We start from the raw sequence: 15,344 nt of genomic DNA, 5'->3' as shown, positions 1-15,344 counted from the left end.
GTCACTTTCGTCAGTTCTTTTGCGGCGGGATTTTCCAGTTTATTTCTGATCTAGCCTCATGCCCAGCATATGCCAGGATGGTGCTCATTCACATCCCAGATTCAACAGGCTCAATGTCACTGTTTTGCACCTAAAAAGGACTATTTGCACATCTACAATTACATAATAACATGCAAAACTGTTCAACATGTGATCTCCGTTTGCACGAGAGTAACTAGAACCTAGAAGTAAGCCTACTCTGGCACATCATAGCACGGGTTCAGGCGCCCTGATCATATCTGTTCCCATGCCTATAGGCTATAACATATTAACATCATCAGAAACGAGGTATCACTTCCCTCCTGCGATACATCTACTGCAGCAACGCAAGAAACCTTGCAATGACTCTTCCTTCGCCTCCCTTCTCTTGTGAATTGTGGTGTTTCCACTGCAGCTGAATGTGTAGTTGGCTTCTTGGCATCACGACAGCCTCTTCACACTTCTGATCAGGACCGAGCATGAACGCGCTTCCGCTAGCTGCAACGATCCTTGTTCGGAGAGCACAATTTTGGTGCATTCTTGCACAAAGCGCCAGTACCCCTATAGCTGTATTTGGGAGATGGAATGACTTCTCCTGCAGAAGGGCGGTATCCCTGATTTTCTTTTAGTTGGCAGTATTAGGACCTTATCATACTCCTCCATATGTGCTCAACCCGAGAAGATCCTACAGCATGATGGCTAGCCAAAGGATATGTGCCTCATATTCTAAACCACAAATCTGCGATGCTTGTAGAATTGTCAGATTTGTCTCACTTTGTGGACTGCAATGCCTCAAAAGTGGCTTGACTTGCAAATTCCGATATTTCGCTGAATTTCCCCTTCCTCATCAATTCTTTGTCAAAAATAGCATCAGATAACACCACTGCGGATGCCCCTGCTTCCACATACCCCTTGATTGAACCTAAGACAGGCAGAACATCATCAGATTGGAATGGTTCAAACTTCACTTTCAATCAAGAACCACTTTTGCAATGAAAATGTTGGAAAATAATTCCTTCGTGCTACTGCTAACTTTACTGTAAATATTCCAAATGACATCCTTACATGATGCTATAGACTGTGTTTTTACTCATTTCAGCATATTTGATACTGAACAGAACTGTTGGAAGTTATCTCGGCATCATTGGAGATATAGATGCTAAACAAGGCTGCTTACCTATTTGGATTCCTTGAGAAGCAACCATCGGTACAAGAGGAAATGGTTTCTTCAGAGCAGACATGTACACCTCTCCACCCATCACTGACACTGGGTACACCTAATCAAATTAGAACAGAAACCAATTAATGTCAGATGACCATTAACCAGTAAGTGCAAACATTAAATTACTCATTACTTTATTAGGAAACCAAATGGCAGATTAAATTTCTTTGTGTAAACCATATGATGAAAAGGCTTATTCACAGTCATGTTTTGTTAATTTTCTGCTAAATCTCTTGAATCTACAAGGTACACATGCCTATGAGAAGAAATGTGCAGTTATGAAACCTTAACGACTTTTGCGCCAGCACTGCAGGCAGATAAAACCTATATCAGATAAAAAAATGTCAGTGAACAAAAACAACTTAATGCATCTCAGAGCTGCTATGCTCCAATTCTATGGAAGTTGACACTTGTCATGTGATACATACTTCAGTTGGTGTCAGGACTCCAGGGATGTATAGAACCTTACTTTCTTCAAGATCATGGAGTACTTCCTAAGAATACAGAGTGCATGAATAAATCAAAATCAAGTTACAACACGTGTTAAAGAAATGCAATGTGCATGAAATCAGCATCTAGTTACAGTTTATAACGTTGAAGAACTGCATTAAAGTATAGAATAGGTGCATGAATGAACCAGCACCTAGTAACAGTTCATGATGTCAACAAACCACCTTATAAAAAAGTACAATGTGCACGCATCAATCAGCAAGATTGATGATGTTAAATAGCTGAAAATGGGAAACATGCACATGATTAAGAGAAAATGAAACGATATTACAAATGTAATAGACTAACAGAGTGACCATTTACCATGACTGTGCCAGGACTCATCAGAAACTGTGCACCAGCTCCTATGGCTTTCCTTGCATCAGCAGCATTTAAGACCGTGCCGACCTAATTTGAAGGACATCAACAGATGAAAAGATGCAAGGATTATGTGTTGCTTGTTGATGTGCTTGAGAGTTAAAATTAGTATGACTGTGCAGGACAGCTACAACAGCGTCACTACTGACTATCACTTTCTTTAACTACAAACATAGTGCTGTTTGCATAGTTTATTAGTAGTCAAAGGTAAGAATATAAACTATACAGTTTGCAAGTTCAGACATAAAAAAATCATGAGTAATATGGACATTCAAATCAAGTGCACGTGAGTAGACAAAATGCAACATTGATGCAGAATTCTACCAAGTAATGCCACATGGAATTACCCCGAAGGTTAAAGAAGGATAACTCCTGCAAAGATCTTCAATAACCTGTAGTGTGAAGATTTACCAATCAGTCAGGAACAATCAGAGAAGCAATGCTCAAGGTAAAAGGGAAAACTTGCAGAGGAATGGTGAAACGGGCATCACCTCTAGCACTCCTGGAGTCGACATCACGACCTCCAGCTGAACAATACAGAACATAAGTGAGCAGAAGCGATGGGGGCATGAAACGACGGTAACGTAAGCAAACCATGAATGCACTGTTAAACGCAGGGCTCCAAGGCCCCAATGATGAGGATTGCAGCAGAGACAGAAAGATGAGCCGGAAAGAAACATCAGTGACGCGAACATTGCAGTGAGAGCACCAGCCTCCTACCAGTCCACGCACGCATCAGAGAAGACAGACACGGCACACGGCATCGAGCAACTCACCACTGTGACGCCGCCGAGCACGGCCGCATGCGCCGCCTGCAACGCCGTCTCGCCACTGCAAGGAATGGAGCCACGAAGAGGGTCAGAAGTGACGGCCAGCCAACATCCCTCTCGGTCCCCGCTCCAGAGAGGACTACCGCCGAACAGGTAGCGGGCGTGGCGGGAATGATTGACGGTTCCTTACTCTTCCGCGCGGAGGCACGCGATGACGCGCGAGCGCAGGATGGCGGCGAGCGCCCTCGGGGGTGGCCGCGGCGCTGCCGCGGTCGGCATGTGCTGAGCTCGCCGCCGCCGGCGAGGCGGGGAGGCGGTGGGGAGGGGCAGCTGGGTGGCGGCAACGCGCATTGTCGGGCGGCAAACCGAGCTTCAGATAAGAGTCGTCGGCAGTCGCCGCCGGAGCTCGGAAATATCCATGGCTTTACGCGGCGTAAACGGGTAGTGTCTCACGGGATCAAACATCAGTTGGGCTGGGCCTGGACTGGGCTTCTATTTGACATCAGTTGGGCTGGGCCTGTAGCTCGTATAACTCAAAAAAAGAAGAAGAAGCCTGTTGTAACCCAGTTTGGTCGGCGAAATTTGGATGAACAGAGTAACAGAGACCAGAAGACTCCAAGGAGATGAGATTATACACAATCCTATGTTTCAACAGTCATCATTTCTTTTTAAACAAGTAGATGAGATTATACACATTCGTACAACTTTCCTATATTTTTTCCAACCATTTGCTTTGAGTATATCCCTTCCTATACATCCCCCGCCGCGCCCCCCCCCCCCCCCCCCCCCCCCCCCTATGAGCCCTACAAGTCCAAAATTAGCAAAGCCCGTCTCTGCACAAAGTACTGGTAAGTCTTGACGCATCATGAAGACACAGTTATGCTGCCTGAGCTGGTTCCACAGTGCTTTGCGCTAGCATGTAGGTCCGCGTGTTAAGATTCTTTAATCTCTCGATAATCTGCTCATGTCTGCAACTCCAAAAAAAAGTTTTATTTCGCAGTGAATGGGCAATACTGCAGAGAAGAAGATTGCAATTCTAACTACAAAAATATGATTAATATTGGACCAAATTGCATTAGGAGGTAGTAATATTTGAATGAAGACAGTACTGCGAATTGTCATGTGGTGAATATGTGTGAAACAGAGGCAACTTACACATCAGCACGATTGACCGTCATGATAAGAGTTCCCGACACTGAATCAATCTTGGCATCCAGTTTCAAACTCTTAACCAAGTTCATAATCCACAATTCCGCCTCATTGTACCTCATGTTCAGCTTTTCCGCAAGAATGCTGCTTATTGCATAAAAAACATAAACATCGGGGCAAAACTTAGTCTAAGAATTGTTAATGGTAAAGTTATACTACAAAAATATGAAATAAAAATCTATGAACAATATGCTCTTAGACTGAAAAAAGGACCAGCACAGGTTTTGCACTCTCAGAATGCTAGTTAACAGCATGCCGTTGTTCCTAACAGGTCTAATCAACAGGCCGATTAGCAATCTATAATCTGAATTAGTGAAAGCAGATGAAGAAGAATGCAATTTCTATTACAAAGATCATTTTTTTCTGATCGACAAAGCAAATAGTAGACACAGAAAAGGCAGATTGGCAAATGGTCTAAAAAGGGTTTTAGAAGTCTGGTTTTAGTGCAGCTTTTATGGTTGTGCAGATTTCCATTTAATCATAGTAATAGAATTTCTTCAGTGACTAAAGGTGAGTGAGAAGTCAGAAGCACCCACCTAATATCAATGCACCGATGTATGCGGCAGTAAGTCTCGAAAATAAACAGACGGGCATTTTCAAAGAACTCATCTCTCATAGGAACAGTGTTGGGATTTCCTATTTCAACGCGCTTTCCCAAAAATGGATCGTTCAATATAACCTAGAAAGGCAGCCATTAGAACACAAGAAAGGTAAGACAACAAGTTTCATGTGAGAATATAACTCTAGTTGATTATTGAGGCAGCAGATAAGATATTAAGATAGCATGTCCTATAATATATAAGAGAATATAATTATCGTTGATTATTGAGGCGCCAATGCCATCACACTTCACTGTTGAAAATTTAGATACAATGCTTCTAGAAGTAATAAATAAACTTTGGTTTGTGGGAAAAAAACAATTTTAGCCAGTGACCAAATAAATTATAAAACTTAGAAGCATTAGCAGATAATGACTCACATTACAAAGGAATGTTTTTCAAGCTTTTAAACATCCCAACAGTAGATACATGTGAAGTTCAATAAATACAATGGTTATGTTTGGGAAAAATAGCATCAAACTAACCTGCTCACACTCCATTAATTTCTGTTGTGCACCATCAAAATCATAGTTCACATACAAGCATTCCAGGAATTCAGTTATGGGATCTTTGTAGCTACGCTTCTCCTGCTGAATGACTTTAATGAGCTCGTTAAGCATATTCTTTCTCCTTTTGTTCACAACAACTGCAATAGCTAGGTATCTCAGAAGATGGTGTGCATTTGTCTGAATAGCATTCAAGTACCTGGACAAGAAGTATAAGAGAAAAAATATTAATTGACAAATCAGGTACTATGACCTTGACATCAAAGAAAAATTACTTTGGTCGTTGAACTAGATAATACATCAGGAAGGAAAGATGCTGAAGCAAACTCTAAATTTCAAAAATAAATTATTTTGAAACCATCCTGTTGATGAATAATTCTATAGTTACTTGTATATACGTGTTGTGTTTGGGAGTAACTATATTCTCTCTATGAAAAGAACAAGCATGGACTATTTAGTTAGAAGAACTGTTTGCTTCCATTCTAAATTTGAAACTTCAAAGGAATAATCATAAATCAGTTCTGTGGTTATATTCCTAGTGTGTTACTTACTCAAATACTGGGCTAGCATGCTATCAGTTTTAACATAATAAGAAGAAAACTAAAACATTTTGGTCATTGAATAGATAAACCTGTCTTGGAAGAACAGATCAGTGATCCCATTTCTACCGTTTTCATGGTTAAAGAAGATAAAGAGACTCCAATGCATCAGCCATATCCTATTCTGGAGCTGATTTAGAGGTGATGAGAAGTTCTGCCAAAAAAAAGAAGAAGAAGAACAGTCAGGAGTAAACTATATGATGTAACCTAAGAACAATAGGCACATCATGAAAAGATGATAGGGAAAACCTTTGAATCGATAATCTCCTTTAAGCGATTAAGCTCTTCGAGCGCAGCATCCCAGTTTCGATTTAAAATCTCTGATGCCAACATCCCCCACAAAGCTCTCACACTCCTCTCGCTGTTTGTGGACAAAACACGATACTGGTAGAGGTAGGCAGCAGCATCTGAGTAGGACCCACACTCAAACAGAAATTTAGCATCATCATACAAGGCCTCAATCTGATCAGGGCCAATCTGCATTGTGAACAAAAAAGAGTTTGAGTAGCTGAGTAGCACATCACATCATCAAAAACATCCTGAACAGCACAAAACACGCCATATAACAACACAATACGCCCAACAAACTTGATCAAACTTTTCTAACAAAAAAGGTAGACTTAACTAACATCCAAAACAGATAGGAAAGTTTTAAAATTTGTCTCCAATTCAGATCATAAGCGAGGTTAAAAACAAAAGAGTAAATAATCCTTAATCCACAGTCGTATAGTACCTGGAAGCGCTCCTGGAGCATGTGGACGTTGTACTCCTTGTCCGGCCTGAGCAGCTGCACGAGCTGCGGGTCCCGCAGGAAAGCGTAGAGCGGCAGCGCGGGGGGGCCCGTCTGCTGGAGCGCCACGAGCCTGTCGACGACCTCGGCGCGGCGCGCCACCATGCCGCCGGGGACCTCGTCGGTGCCGTGGAGCGACCTGTGGATGGCCATGGCGTAGTCGACCATGTTGGTGCCGCCGAGGAGGGTGAGCTTCGCGGCCAGGATCTCCTCCTCCGGGTAGAGCCCCCGCTCCTGCAGGGACTCCAGCAGCGGGAACACCAGGTGGCGGTCGAGGTGCGGCGCCAGGCGCGCCGTCAGGTCGTGCGCCGCCATGGCTGCTGGGCCGCGTGCAAGGGCGAGGCCGCCGGCGCGTTGGGGATCGGAAGAGCAGGAGTTGGTGGGAAAGCAGGGGAATTTTGTGAGTGGAGAGGGAGCGCAAGTCCAATTTGAATATTTGATGGTTGATTTTGATTGTCAAAAGGGACACCCACCTCCGGTGAATAATTTTTTAAAAAAATAAAACAAAGGAAAAGTAGCTAATAAGGAGGTAAGAGCAACTCCAAGAGTATCCTAAAAAATTCTTCCCCAAAACTATATATTGGGGGTTCTCCCAAAAAAATTTCCCCCAAAAACATATCACTCCACAGCAGATCGCTAATAAATAGCCCCCAATATTTCAAACACGGGCCACGTCATCGTATTGAGCCCATCGGAAGGGACGCGCGGGCGTGCGGGAATCAAGATTGGGGGAGGAACACCAACGCTAAAATATACGCGGTGGCAGGCTGTTTTTTAGCGTCGCTAAAAAATTGGGGAAGGTTTAGGTGGATTGTTGGAGTTCATTTTTTCTCTCTTTTTTCTAAAAAAGGTATTGGGGTAAGATTAGCAATCTCTTGGAGTTGCTCTAAAGGACCAAATGCTATAAAGAAATTCGCAATCATGGAGCAGGCCTTCATATATAAAGGCAATATTTCTTCTTTTAAACAATTATTACATTTGGAGGATGCACACCCTTTGGATTGAATTTGAACAATTAAATTCAAATTTTCACAGGACAATCCATTCTTATTAAAACACACCCCCAATTCACAGCGTGTAAGATGCTCAAAAATATGGTACAACTTGCCTAATCGCAGTTGCCTTTTCTTTTTGTCATAGTTTCAAAAATCAAAATGCAAGGGCAAAATCTTCATGTAACCATGTATACATTTGTAACACAACATATTACAATATATACTTTCTTCTAGGGAGGTGGCGACCAAAGTAACTTAACATACTTGCTCCTCAAAGGAAAACATTAATATACTTGCAAATTAATGATACCACAAATCTTTTATTGCAAAAAATGCAAATAGTACTCGACAGTAAAAACACAAGATCCATACATGGCGCAATGCATAAGCGATGGCCTTCTTCAATACTCTTGATAGGTCGTTTATGGTCGGATCAGCAGGTCAGCTACGGAAATACCTCAATCAGTGACCGGGTTGTTCCTGAGATGGGAGTAATCTTGTATCGAGTGAACCCTGCATCCAGGAAAATCTTATGCCACGTGTCCTCCGTTCTCTCTTTGCCTTCTAACACCACCATCATGCATAGGTCCATCAAAAGCTGAGCTTCCAGTGTTTGTTTAGATGGAGATCCTGATAGCACAACTTCTGTTATTACCACTTTTCCCCTTGGTTCTCGAGCACAAACAGCTTCCTTGGACCGTTTTAAGATTTGAACGCAATCCTCGTCGCTCCAGTTATGTAGCACATACTGTCATAAGATAGTACAGTAACCACATTACATAACCTGCTATCGCTAAGACATCACAGCATCTAATTATGTCACACGATATCACAAATTTTGTGTTGTCAAAAACAAAATAATTAAATAAAATCTTTGCTAATGTTGAATCATTGGAAAATTCCTTGTCTTAATCACCTAAAACTACAACTGCATGCCTGCATATGTAGCTTATTATTAAAAATGTAACATGTGACTTTTATATTATTAGAACTTGACCTAAAGCTTTAAAAAATGACTGAAAGGTAATAAAAGTTTCAGTTATATGAAACTTTAGACACTCCCAAAAATATGTAAAACGTGCTTTGTCAATCATAAAGTATTTATGCAAAAAAGAGTATAACTTAATTGTTTAGGTTTCTTGTTTAATTTGAAACATATTTTCTGTTTTCAGACTACTCACTTATTAGGACCAGGGCGCTCTTTTGTTTTTGATATATATTCTTCTAGTGGTACGTGATAATGCTCATTGCCAGCTAAGACTTGTTGTGACTTCGTCAATTTTAAGATTTGTCAACCTAGTATTTCGGAGTTTTTCCATATTTGCAGGGTGTGCGTGCGTGTGTTTATAAAGATATATGTGTGTATTTATATGTGAGTTCCTGCCTTCATATGTACGTGTCGGAAAAATAAAATATTTAACCTTAAATAAGACAGCATCAGCCGGAGGGATGAACTCCCTCATGTCGCCGGCAACGAACTCAACGGTGCCATCAGCCGGCATGGCCTCCACCACACGTGGCAGATCCAGCACCGAGCACCTCACGTGCGGGAAGGCCCCGGCAATGGCCCTCGCTGTCGTCCCGTTGTGGCCTCCGACGTCCACCACGGACGCCACCCCCGCGAACACCTCGCCGTGCTCGCGGACGACGATCTCCGACACGAAGCTGGTGTCGGAGCCCATCGCCGCGTCGAAGCACGCGCCCAACGCCGCGTCCCGGCGGATGACGTCGTAGAAACCCGCACCGTGCGCCATGGCGAACGGCGTCCGCTCCGCCGCCGCGGCGCCGGTGCCGGCGCCGTCCTTCTGGAGCCACTCGGCCAGGTTCTGTGACGCCGTGACGAAGTGCGGCGTGCTCAACAGGGTCAGGAACTGGGAGACGCACGTGCTGCGTCCTCCAGCATCGTCGTCGTCGACCAGGAGGCGAGAGGCCGCGGTGAGGTGATAGCACGCCGCCGCGCCATCGTCGGTGATCTTCTCCTGTCTGAAGATGCCGGATGCGGCCAAGAAGGTCATGATACGAGACAGGCATGGCCGTTTGCTCGCGGCGACGGGGACGGCGGCGTGCAGCTCCGGCAGGGAAGCCGCGCCGCCGCGGCGGTGGATGGCGTTGGGGATCCCAAGCTTGATCGCGCACTGGAGTGCCATGGATTTTATGTAGCCGAAGCCGTGGCACCAGAGCACGGCCTCGGCCTGCGTGAGCTCAGCACCTGTGGTCGCCATGGATAGCACCGGCATAGATGATGGGCTTTGAGCCATGCTCTTTGTTTGCTCCTACGAGTTTGAGTGGTTTATTGTGCGAGTTGATTTGCGAGATGAAATGATCACATCCTAGGCCGGGTATTTATAGACCCGAGCATTATTTTTTTAGACTTTTCATGATCCTTGATGGCAGCATTATTCTGTTCTTCAAGGAAAAAAATCCGTTGCTTTTTTTTTAGTGCAACAATCTTTGTTTGCAGTTAACCTGTTTAGGGCCAACTTGGCAAGACTATGGTTCTAGCTAAAACAGCTATGGTCGTAGCTCCTTTAGTGGAGCAGCTTCTCTGGTGGAGCTGAAGTTATTCTGAAAAGTATTTGGTAAAATAGCTTCTTTATTTTTAAGAATGGTTGTGAAATGTCAAATGTCCAACGTACCTTGTGGGCTTGTAACGTGATTTCCGTATGAATGAAAAGATTAGTAGACAAATTGATAAACAGAATTATTAATTAACCTTTTCTTTTTTATACTATATAGCTAACTTTTTTCACTTTTCATTTTTTTCCACCGTACCTTTTTTTTTCCTATACCGTGGTTATCCTTTCCAAATTTTCCAACCCGTCCCAGGGGCGACCACATCATTTCTTTCTTTCCCCCCCGTCTTCTACCTTATCCGTTCGCCTCGCGAGGTTCACTCAGGCGGCCACGACTCTGCTCTTCCCCGCAGCGCCGTCGGGCTCTGGCCTCGCACCGCGCCTCCCTCGCCACCCTACTTCATCCATGTCGTGTTTTCCGCTCCCGTGCCGTTCCAGTCTTCCGTGGCCGCGGCTGAGTTATGGATGCTGGGCACCGCACTCACAGTCTTACACCAGCTCCGACCGCCATGCTTACCACAGCGGGCGGCGCGCCCGTGCCAGGTGAGAAGCGGCCGCGTACCTACCGCAGCCGGCGGCAAGCGTTCAGGTACGACGGGAGAGACGATTCAGAGGCAATTTTGGATGTTATTTCTGCGGATTCGAGGGGTAATTTGGTGATAGCATGTGTATGGATGGAGGAGGAGCCGCGGGGAGCTATTATTTTCAGCTCTCCCGGTCTAGTTCATTTTGCAAAACAGCTTCACGAGAGCTTCGCCGGTTTGCAAATGACCTTTGGTAGAGCTCCAGGTGATGCTGTCGGAGGAGCCGCCAAAGGGGCCCTTAAAATCCTTTTATTTGATTGAAGTAGCTAGTGCATCCAGTTACTGTATTTAAAGTTGAAGTTCGCAGAGAGAACAAAGTGGCTGTTTTTTCATCGTTTAGGTTGTACTCCCCTGATTTAAATTGTAGTTTATTTTGATTTTCTATATACATGATTCTTGTTGCGCATCTAAATATACATTATGTCTAGATGTATAAGTGTATATTGAAAATCTAAAATGACTTATGGTTTGGAACGGTGGGAGTACGAAATGTCAAGTTTAATTGAATGGAGATAGTATTGTTAGAATTGATCTCAGGTTAATTGTTGCATGCCCATGAGAATAGCTAGGACAAAAGTTGATAACTGTCCATCATGATGGTGAACTCTAACCACCTCCTTGCCCTGGCCGGTCCCAAGTCACCGTGCATATAAAGAAAGGGACACCTCAGCGCACGTTGAAACAGTGGACACCTAGTCTAGTACTGATACTTCGCGAATTTGCGTTACTACGGGCAAAACAAATTCCGTCCATAAACATCAAATATTATCATGTGAAATATTTACTTCTACAGACTCAAACACATGCGGAATACTCCCAATGTAAAATAAAAAATGACTTTGTAATGACTAATAACATAAGCATAAGTACGCTTGGATGCTCTTTATCTTAACTTGCAGAAGAATAATCATGTGACCAATTCCCAAACAATATATGGCAGTTAATTACCTTTACATCGTAATCGTTTCTAGCAAGCTCTAACGGTGACTTGAACAACCTTCAACATTGAATTCAGCGGGACATTAATCATGTGGAACAAGTACGAATACAGGTCATCCAAAGGCCACCCCCATCTATCTTATTTCTTTGCCTGTGATGCGCCAAAGATAATGTTTCATAATGGTCGGTAGTCTTGTCCTCCAGGCATTCGCTTCATGCGCCAAAAGATCGATGAAGAAGTTGCGCCGCATCGTAATAGCATCCTGTACGTAAGATGAGTGCTTACTTCAAGTTTCGCTCTCGTGTGATGGGATTTATCGTATATTGTAAAATCACAAAGGAACGTACAACAAAGTATATTTACTCACTGTATAGATGTGCATGTTTCGAGGACATCCGTGGCATAATTTGGAATGCGTTTAGTGTCAATCACAATAAGTTTCTTCCGCTTAATGTCGAGTACATAAAGCAGGTAGGTATTGACGTGCTTCTATGGCAAGAGAAATTGCAAAGCACTTAGTATTGGGACCACAAAGGATATGTAATAAACAAATAACAACATGAAAAGGACTTACATATTTACAACCTAGTATGTCATATTGTACTATTTCCCATTCACCAATCTTATCACCCAACTCTTTACCACTGCTATGTGTATGATATTTTTCATGACGTGTTAACTCCAACATTTTCTGAAGTGGAATGATATACAGCCATGATCAATACCACTTATCAATTTTATGTATAACAAATATAAATAGACAATGAATGTAGTATATTCCACAGTATGATTGTAATTATAAACAAGCTAACTTATACAAAACCATAGATCCACGTGATGCTTTGCAACCTTGTTGTACTTTATCATCCCTTTAGCCTCTCGGTATGCAAGAAACCGGACACCTAAGTTGAAAAATGGTTTAGGCATGGGTGAACCTCGTTTCAACAACACCTTAAGATCACCGAGTTTATACACACTCTTGTAGGGTAAATCACTTCTTACCCAAACCTTATTGCAAAACAATAGATAGGGATGATGCATAAGAAATCATAATAAACTGCAATACTATTAGTGGTAAACGAAAGTGATGAAGTATGAAGTACCGAGCTTACTCCAATTCCACAGGATCCTCGATTGTCAAAATATAATCACAAAAACTCTCAGCTAATTCATCTCTCTTCAAGGGCCAGTCCTTGTAATATAGAAGAACATCTTGCTTATCTGATTCTATCTGTCAAGCAAGATGTATTCATATGCGGCGGATACATGATTCCGATCAAGGTAAGCTTCATCCTTTTCAGGTGTATCTTTAGACATCACCCTCGCAGATTTCTCTAGTTCCAGCAATATATCCGGACTATAGCCACCCTCGTCACAAGTGGACGTCAGTTCCATGGATGGCTGCTCCAGGGATGACTGCTGATGGAAAAAGGAGATAACATATAAACTCATTTACTTAGTACCGGTTCCGCAATATGATTCACTGAGCGTTAAGCTTGTGGGTAGCTTACCTCGGAACCGTCTGACATGGATGGATGCTGAGATTTAGGATGCTGAATGTAGTGGTTTCAAGTTCACAGGGATCGGACAATGACTTGCGCTTGTTGACTGCTTATACTGAAATTTTTTTATTCTTTTAGATGGAGGCCATATTTATAATTAAACCTAATTGACACTAATTCAGCAATCTATAATTTAAACACGTGTGATGTTGTTCTTAAATTAATAAATAACACCCTAATCAGGTTTCCAATGCAATTAATTTAGAGGCCCTTGAGAGAAAGAAAAGTTAGATACCTGGATGTATGGTAGTCAAATAGAAAGATGCATGCATGCACAACACAGCATATAATCTAGCCACTTCAACGACCCATCGACAAGCATGCAACAAACGTAGGGGTCTAGGGTTTATGCTTTAAAGGTTTATGGAGCTTAATTTTTTGTTAGCGTATTTTGATGTGAGTTCGTACATGATTCAAAAGGATACCTTGCCGATGGTGCCACGTGATGCCATGATCCTTTACCGACGGTGCGACGTGATTCAGAGGGAGCCTTGCCCACAGGGCTTAGATGGAGTTGTTCAAACGCGGAGAAGCAGGAGGCGATGGCGGCGCCAGGTTGGAGGCAACCGCGGTGGCGGGATTGAGGCAACCGTGGCGCCAGGTTGGAGGTGACGGCAGCGCCGAGTGAGAGGCGATGACGGCGTATGAGGTGGGGAGGCGTCGCGAGGTCCTCGCTAGGCAATGAGGGAGGGTGCAATTCCCTCGATCGAAGGGCCAACGATTGCCACGGGATCGTGGTAGGCGCGGAGGGAGGGAGGGCGAGGAGAGTTCGCACGGATCGAACGACGATCGTGGTAGGCGCGGACGGGTGACGCTGCAATGGGACACCATGTCATTACCTCCTGTACCGGCAGGATGTTACAACTATCAACAAAATTGTACCCCACGTCACCAAGAGAAGAAGGATCATCATTGCTTAATGGGATGTTTCCATCCGATCCTGTATTGTTCATAATGCATGCAAGATCCGGCACATGTGAAGAGAAAGTATCACTTTGAAAATAAAAAATAAAAAATGCAGGCAAGATGCAAAAGAACTTAGAACGTCTGGAGGCCTACCTGAGACATGAAGCCAGTCGTCATTTCCATCCAAATCTCTCCTATGTAGCCATTCATCATTTTCATCCAGGTCTCCCCTATGTAGCCAGTCATCATTTTCATCTTTGACCATGGATATCCTGCCACCTACAACTTGAACTTGCAAAGTAAATAAAGTCACATGAATATGACAAATCGATTGCAAAGGGACCCAAAAAAAACGAGTACCCTCCGACTGCAACGGTAGGTTGGCATTCTCCTTGTCTACAACGTTATTCATCATATAGCAATCATGATGTTTTTTGTTTCTTTCCATTCTTTTTTCATCGAACATTGTTGCATACCGTTCTCTATCTTTTAGCCTCTTACGGGCTTTAGGATCGACATCATCTGACCGCCAACCACGTGGTGCTTGGTTACCTACAAAGCAGTCCATTATTAAAAAGATAATGTCCCTGGAGGACAGAAACATCTAATTGAAACGACAATTCACCTTGAGGTGTTGTGTTGGTAATGTCTGCAAACGGATCTCTTCCACGGGTGGACTTTGATAGATCCATGGATGTTGCTAACGTTCCCTGATAATGTCCCTGGAGGACAGAAACATCTAATTGAAACGACAATTCACCTTGAGGTGTTGTGTTGGTAATGTCTGCAAACGGATCTCTACCACGGGTGGACTTTGATAGATCCATGGATGTTGCTGACGTTCCCAAGAAGCAGGAATCAGGAGAGCATACCTTGAAGGAGATGAAACAATCGGTTATTCAGATAGAGAGCCATAATATACAGAATTTGACAGTAATGAGTAACAGTAATGAGTATTCGACCATATTGAAAATAGAAAATATACATAATTTATCATGACTCATATACATTGAACCATAATCACTTAACTGGATAACTGCAACCTAAATATTTGTACTGAACATTTGTACTGCAGTGAGTCTTATTCATTAGGATAACTGGATAACTGCAACCTGAACATCTGTACTGCAGTGAGTCTTATTCATTAGGAGAGAATGATAAAATCTGAGAAAGAAAGTGAGTTGCATAGCTTATATATCAGGGG

At 43.2% G+C, this 15,344-nt stretch overlaps 3 protein-coding genes across 4 annotated transcripts; all 3 read right to left on the bottom strand.

The window, feature by feature from the left end:
* Positions 1–100: 100 nt before the first annotated feature.
* Positions 101–3,253, bottom strand: LOC117846081 (uncharacterized). 2 transcript variants are annotated; one of them, XM_034727185.2, is made up of 9 exons: positions 3,068–3,252; positions 2,884–2,938; positions 2,599–2,634; positions 2,455–2,499; positions 2,054–2,137; positions 1,669–1,734; positions 1,526–1,564; positions 1,196–1,295; positions 101–940 (listed from the first exon to the last, which is right to left on the bottom strand). In XM_034727185.2, exons 1-9 carry the CDS (start codon positions 3,226–3,228, stop codon positions 789–791), a joined length of 738 nt encoding a protein of 245 aa, XP_034583076.1. In that variant the 5' UTR covers positions 3,229–3,252; the 3' UTR covers positions 101–788. The 2 variants fall into 2 exon arrangements, with proteins under 2 accessions (XP_034583076.1, XP_034583077.1); XM_034727186.2 differs by lacking the exon at positions 2,054–2,137 and having other exon boundaries at positions 3,068–3,253.
* Positions 3,254–3,675: 422 nt separating this feature from the next.
* LOC117846080 (eukaryotic translation initiation factor 3 subunit E) lies at positions 3,676–6,985 on the bottom strand. The gene is made up of 7 exons (XM_034727183.2): positions 6,524–6,985; positions 6,040–6,267; positions 5,823–5,944; positions 5,171–5,390; positions 4,623–4,765; positions 4,033–4,170; positions 3,676–3,845 (listed from the first exon to the last, which is right to left on the bottom strand). Exons 1-7 carry the CDS (start codon positions 6,893–6,895, stop codon positions 3,755–3,757), a joined length of 1,314 nt encoding a protein of 437 aa, XP_034583074.1. The 5' UTR covers positions 6,896–6,985; the 3' UTR covers positions 3,676–3,754.
* An 808-nt stretch (positions 6,986–7,793) lies between these two features.
* LOC117844043 (trans-resveratrol di-O-methyltransferase) lies at positions 7,794–9,869 on the bottom strand. The gene is made up of 2 exons (XM_034724823.2): positions 8,997–9,869; positions 7,794–8,323 (listed from the first exon to the last, which is right to left on the bottom strand). Exons 1-2 carry the CDS (start codon positions 9,795–9,797, stop codon positions 8,021–8,023), a joined length of 1,104 nt encoding a protein of 367 aa, XP_034580714.2. The 5' UTR covers positions 9,798–9,869; the 3' UTR covers positions 7,794–8,020.
* Between the last annotated feature and the right edge of the window lie 5,475 nt (positions 9,870–15,344).

The sequence above is a fragment of the Setaria viridis genome, chromosome 2, assembly GCF_005286985.2.
Source record: "Setaria viridis chromosome 2, Setaria_viridis_v4.0, whole genome shotgun sequence".
Classification (NCBI taxonomy): domain Eukaryota; kingdom Viridiplantae; phylum Streptophyta; class Magnoliopsida; order Poales; family Poaceae; genus Setaria; species Setaria viridis.
The sequence above is the reverse complement of the archived record's forward strand: the minus strand, read 5'-3'. Positions and strand labels throughout refer to the sequence as shown.

Bases quoted from the DNA above. Each gene is read 5' to 3' on its own strand.
- LOC117846081 (XM_034727185.2), bottom strand. From the start codon at position 3,228: ATGCGCGTTGCCGCCACCCAGCTGCCCCTCCCCACCGCCTCCCCGCCT. The intron at 1,735-2,053 runs GTAAATGGTCAC...CTGTATTCTTAG, and splicing joins TGAGTCCTGGCACAGTCATG to GAAGTACTCCATGATCTTGA. The intron at 941-1,195 runs GTAAGCAGCCTT...TGCCTGTCTTAG, and splicing joins TTCTCAAGGAATCCAAATAG to GTTCAATCAAGGGGTATGTG.
- LOC117846080 (XM_034727183.2), bottom strand. From the start codon at position 6,895: ATGGCGGCGCACGACCTGACGGCGCGCCTGGCGCCGCACCTCGACCGC. The intron at 5,945-6,039 runs GTTTTCCCTATC...TTTTTTTGGCAG, and splicing joins AGGAGATTATCGATTCAAAG to AACTTCTCATCACCTCTAAA. The intron at 4,171-4,622 runs GTGGGTGCTTCT...TGCAATAAGCAG, and splicing joins CATCGGTGCATTGATATTAG to CATTCTTGCGGAAAAGCTGA.
- LOC117844043 (XM_034724823.2), bottom strand. From the start codon at position 9,797: ATGGCGACCACAGGTGCTGAGCTCACGCAGGCCGAGGCCGTGCTCTGG. The intron at 8,324-8,996 runs GTTAAATATTTT...ATCTTATGACAG, and splicing joins CTGATGCTGTCTTATTTAAG to TATGTGCTACATAACTGGAG.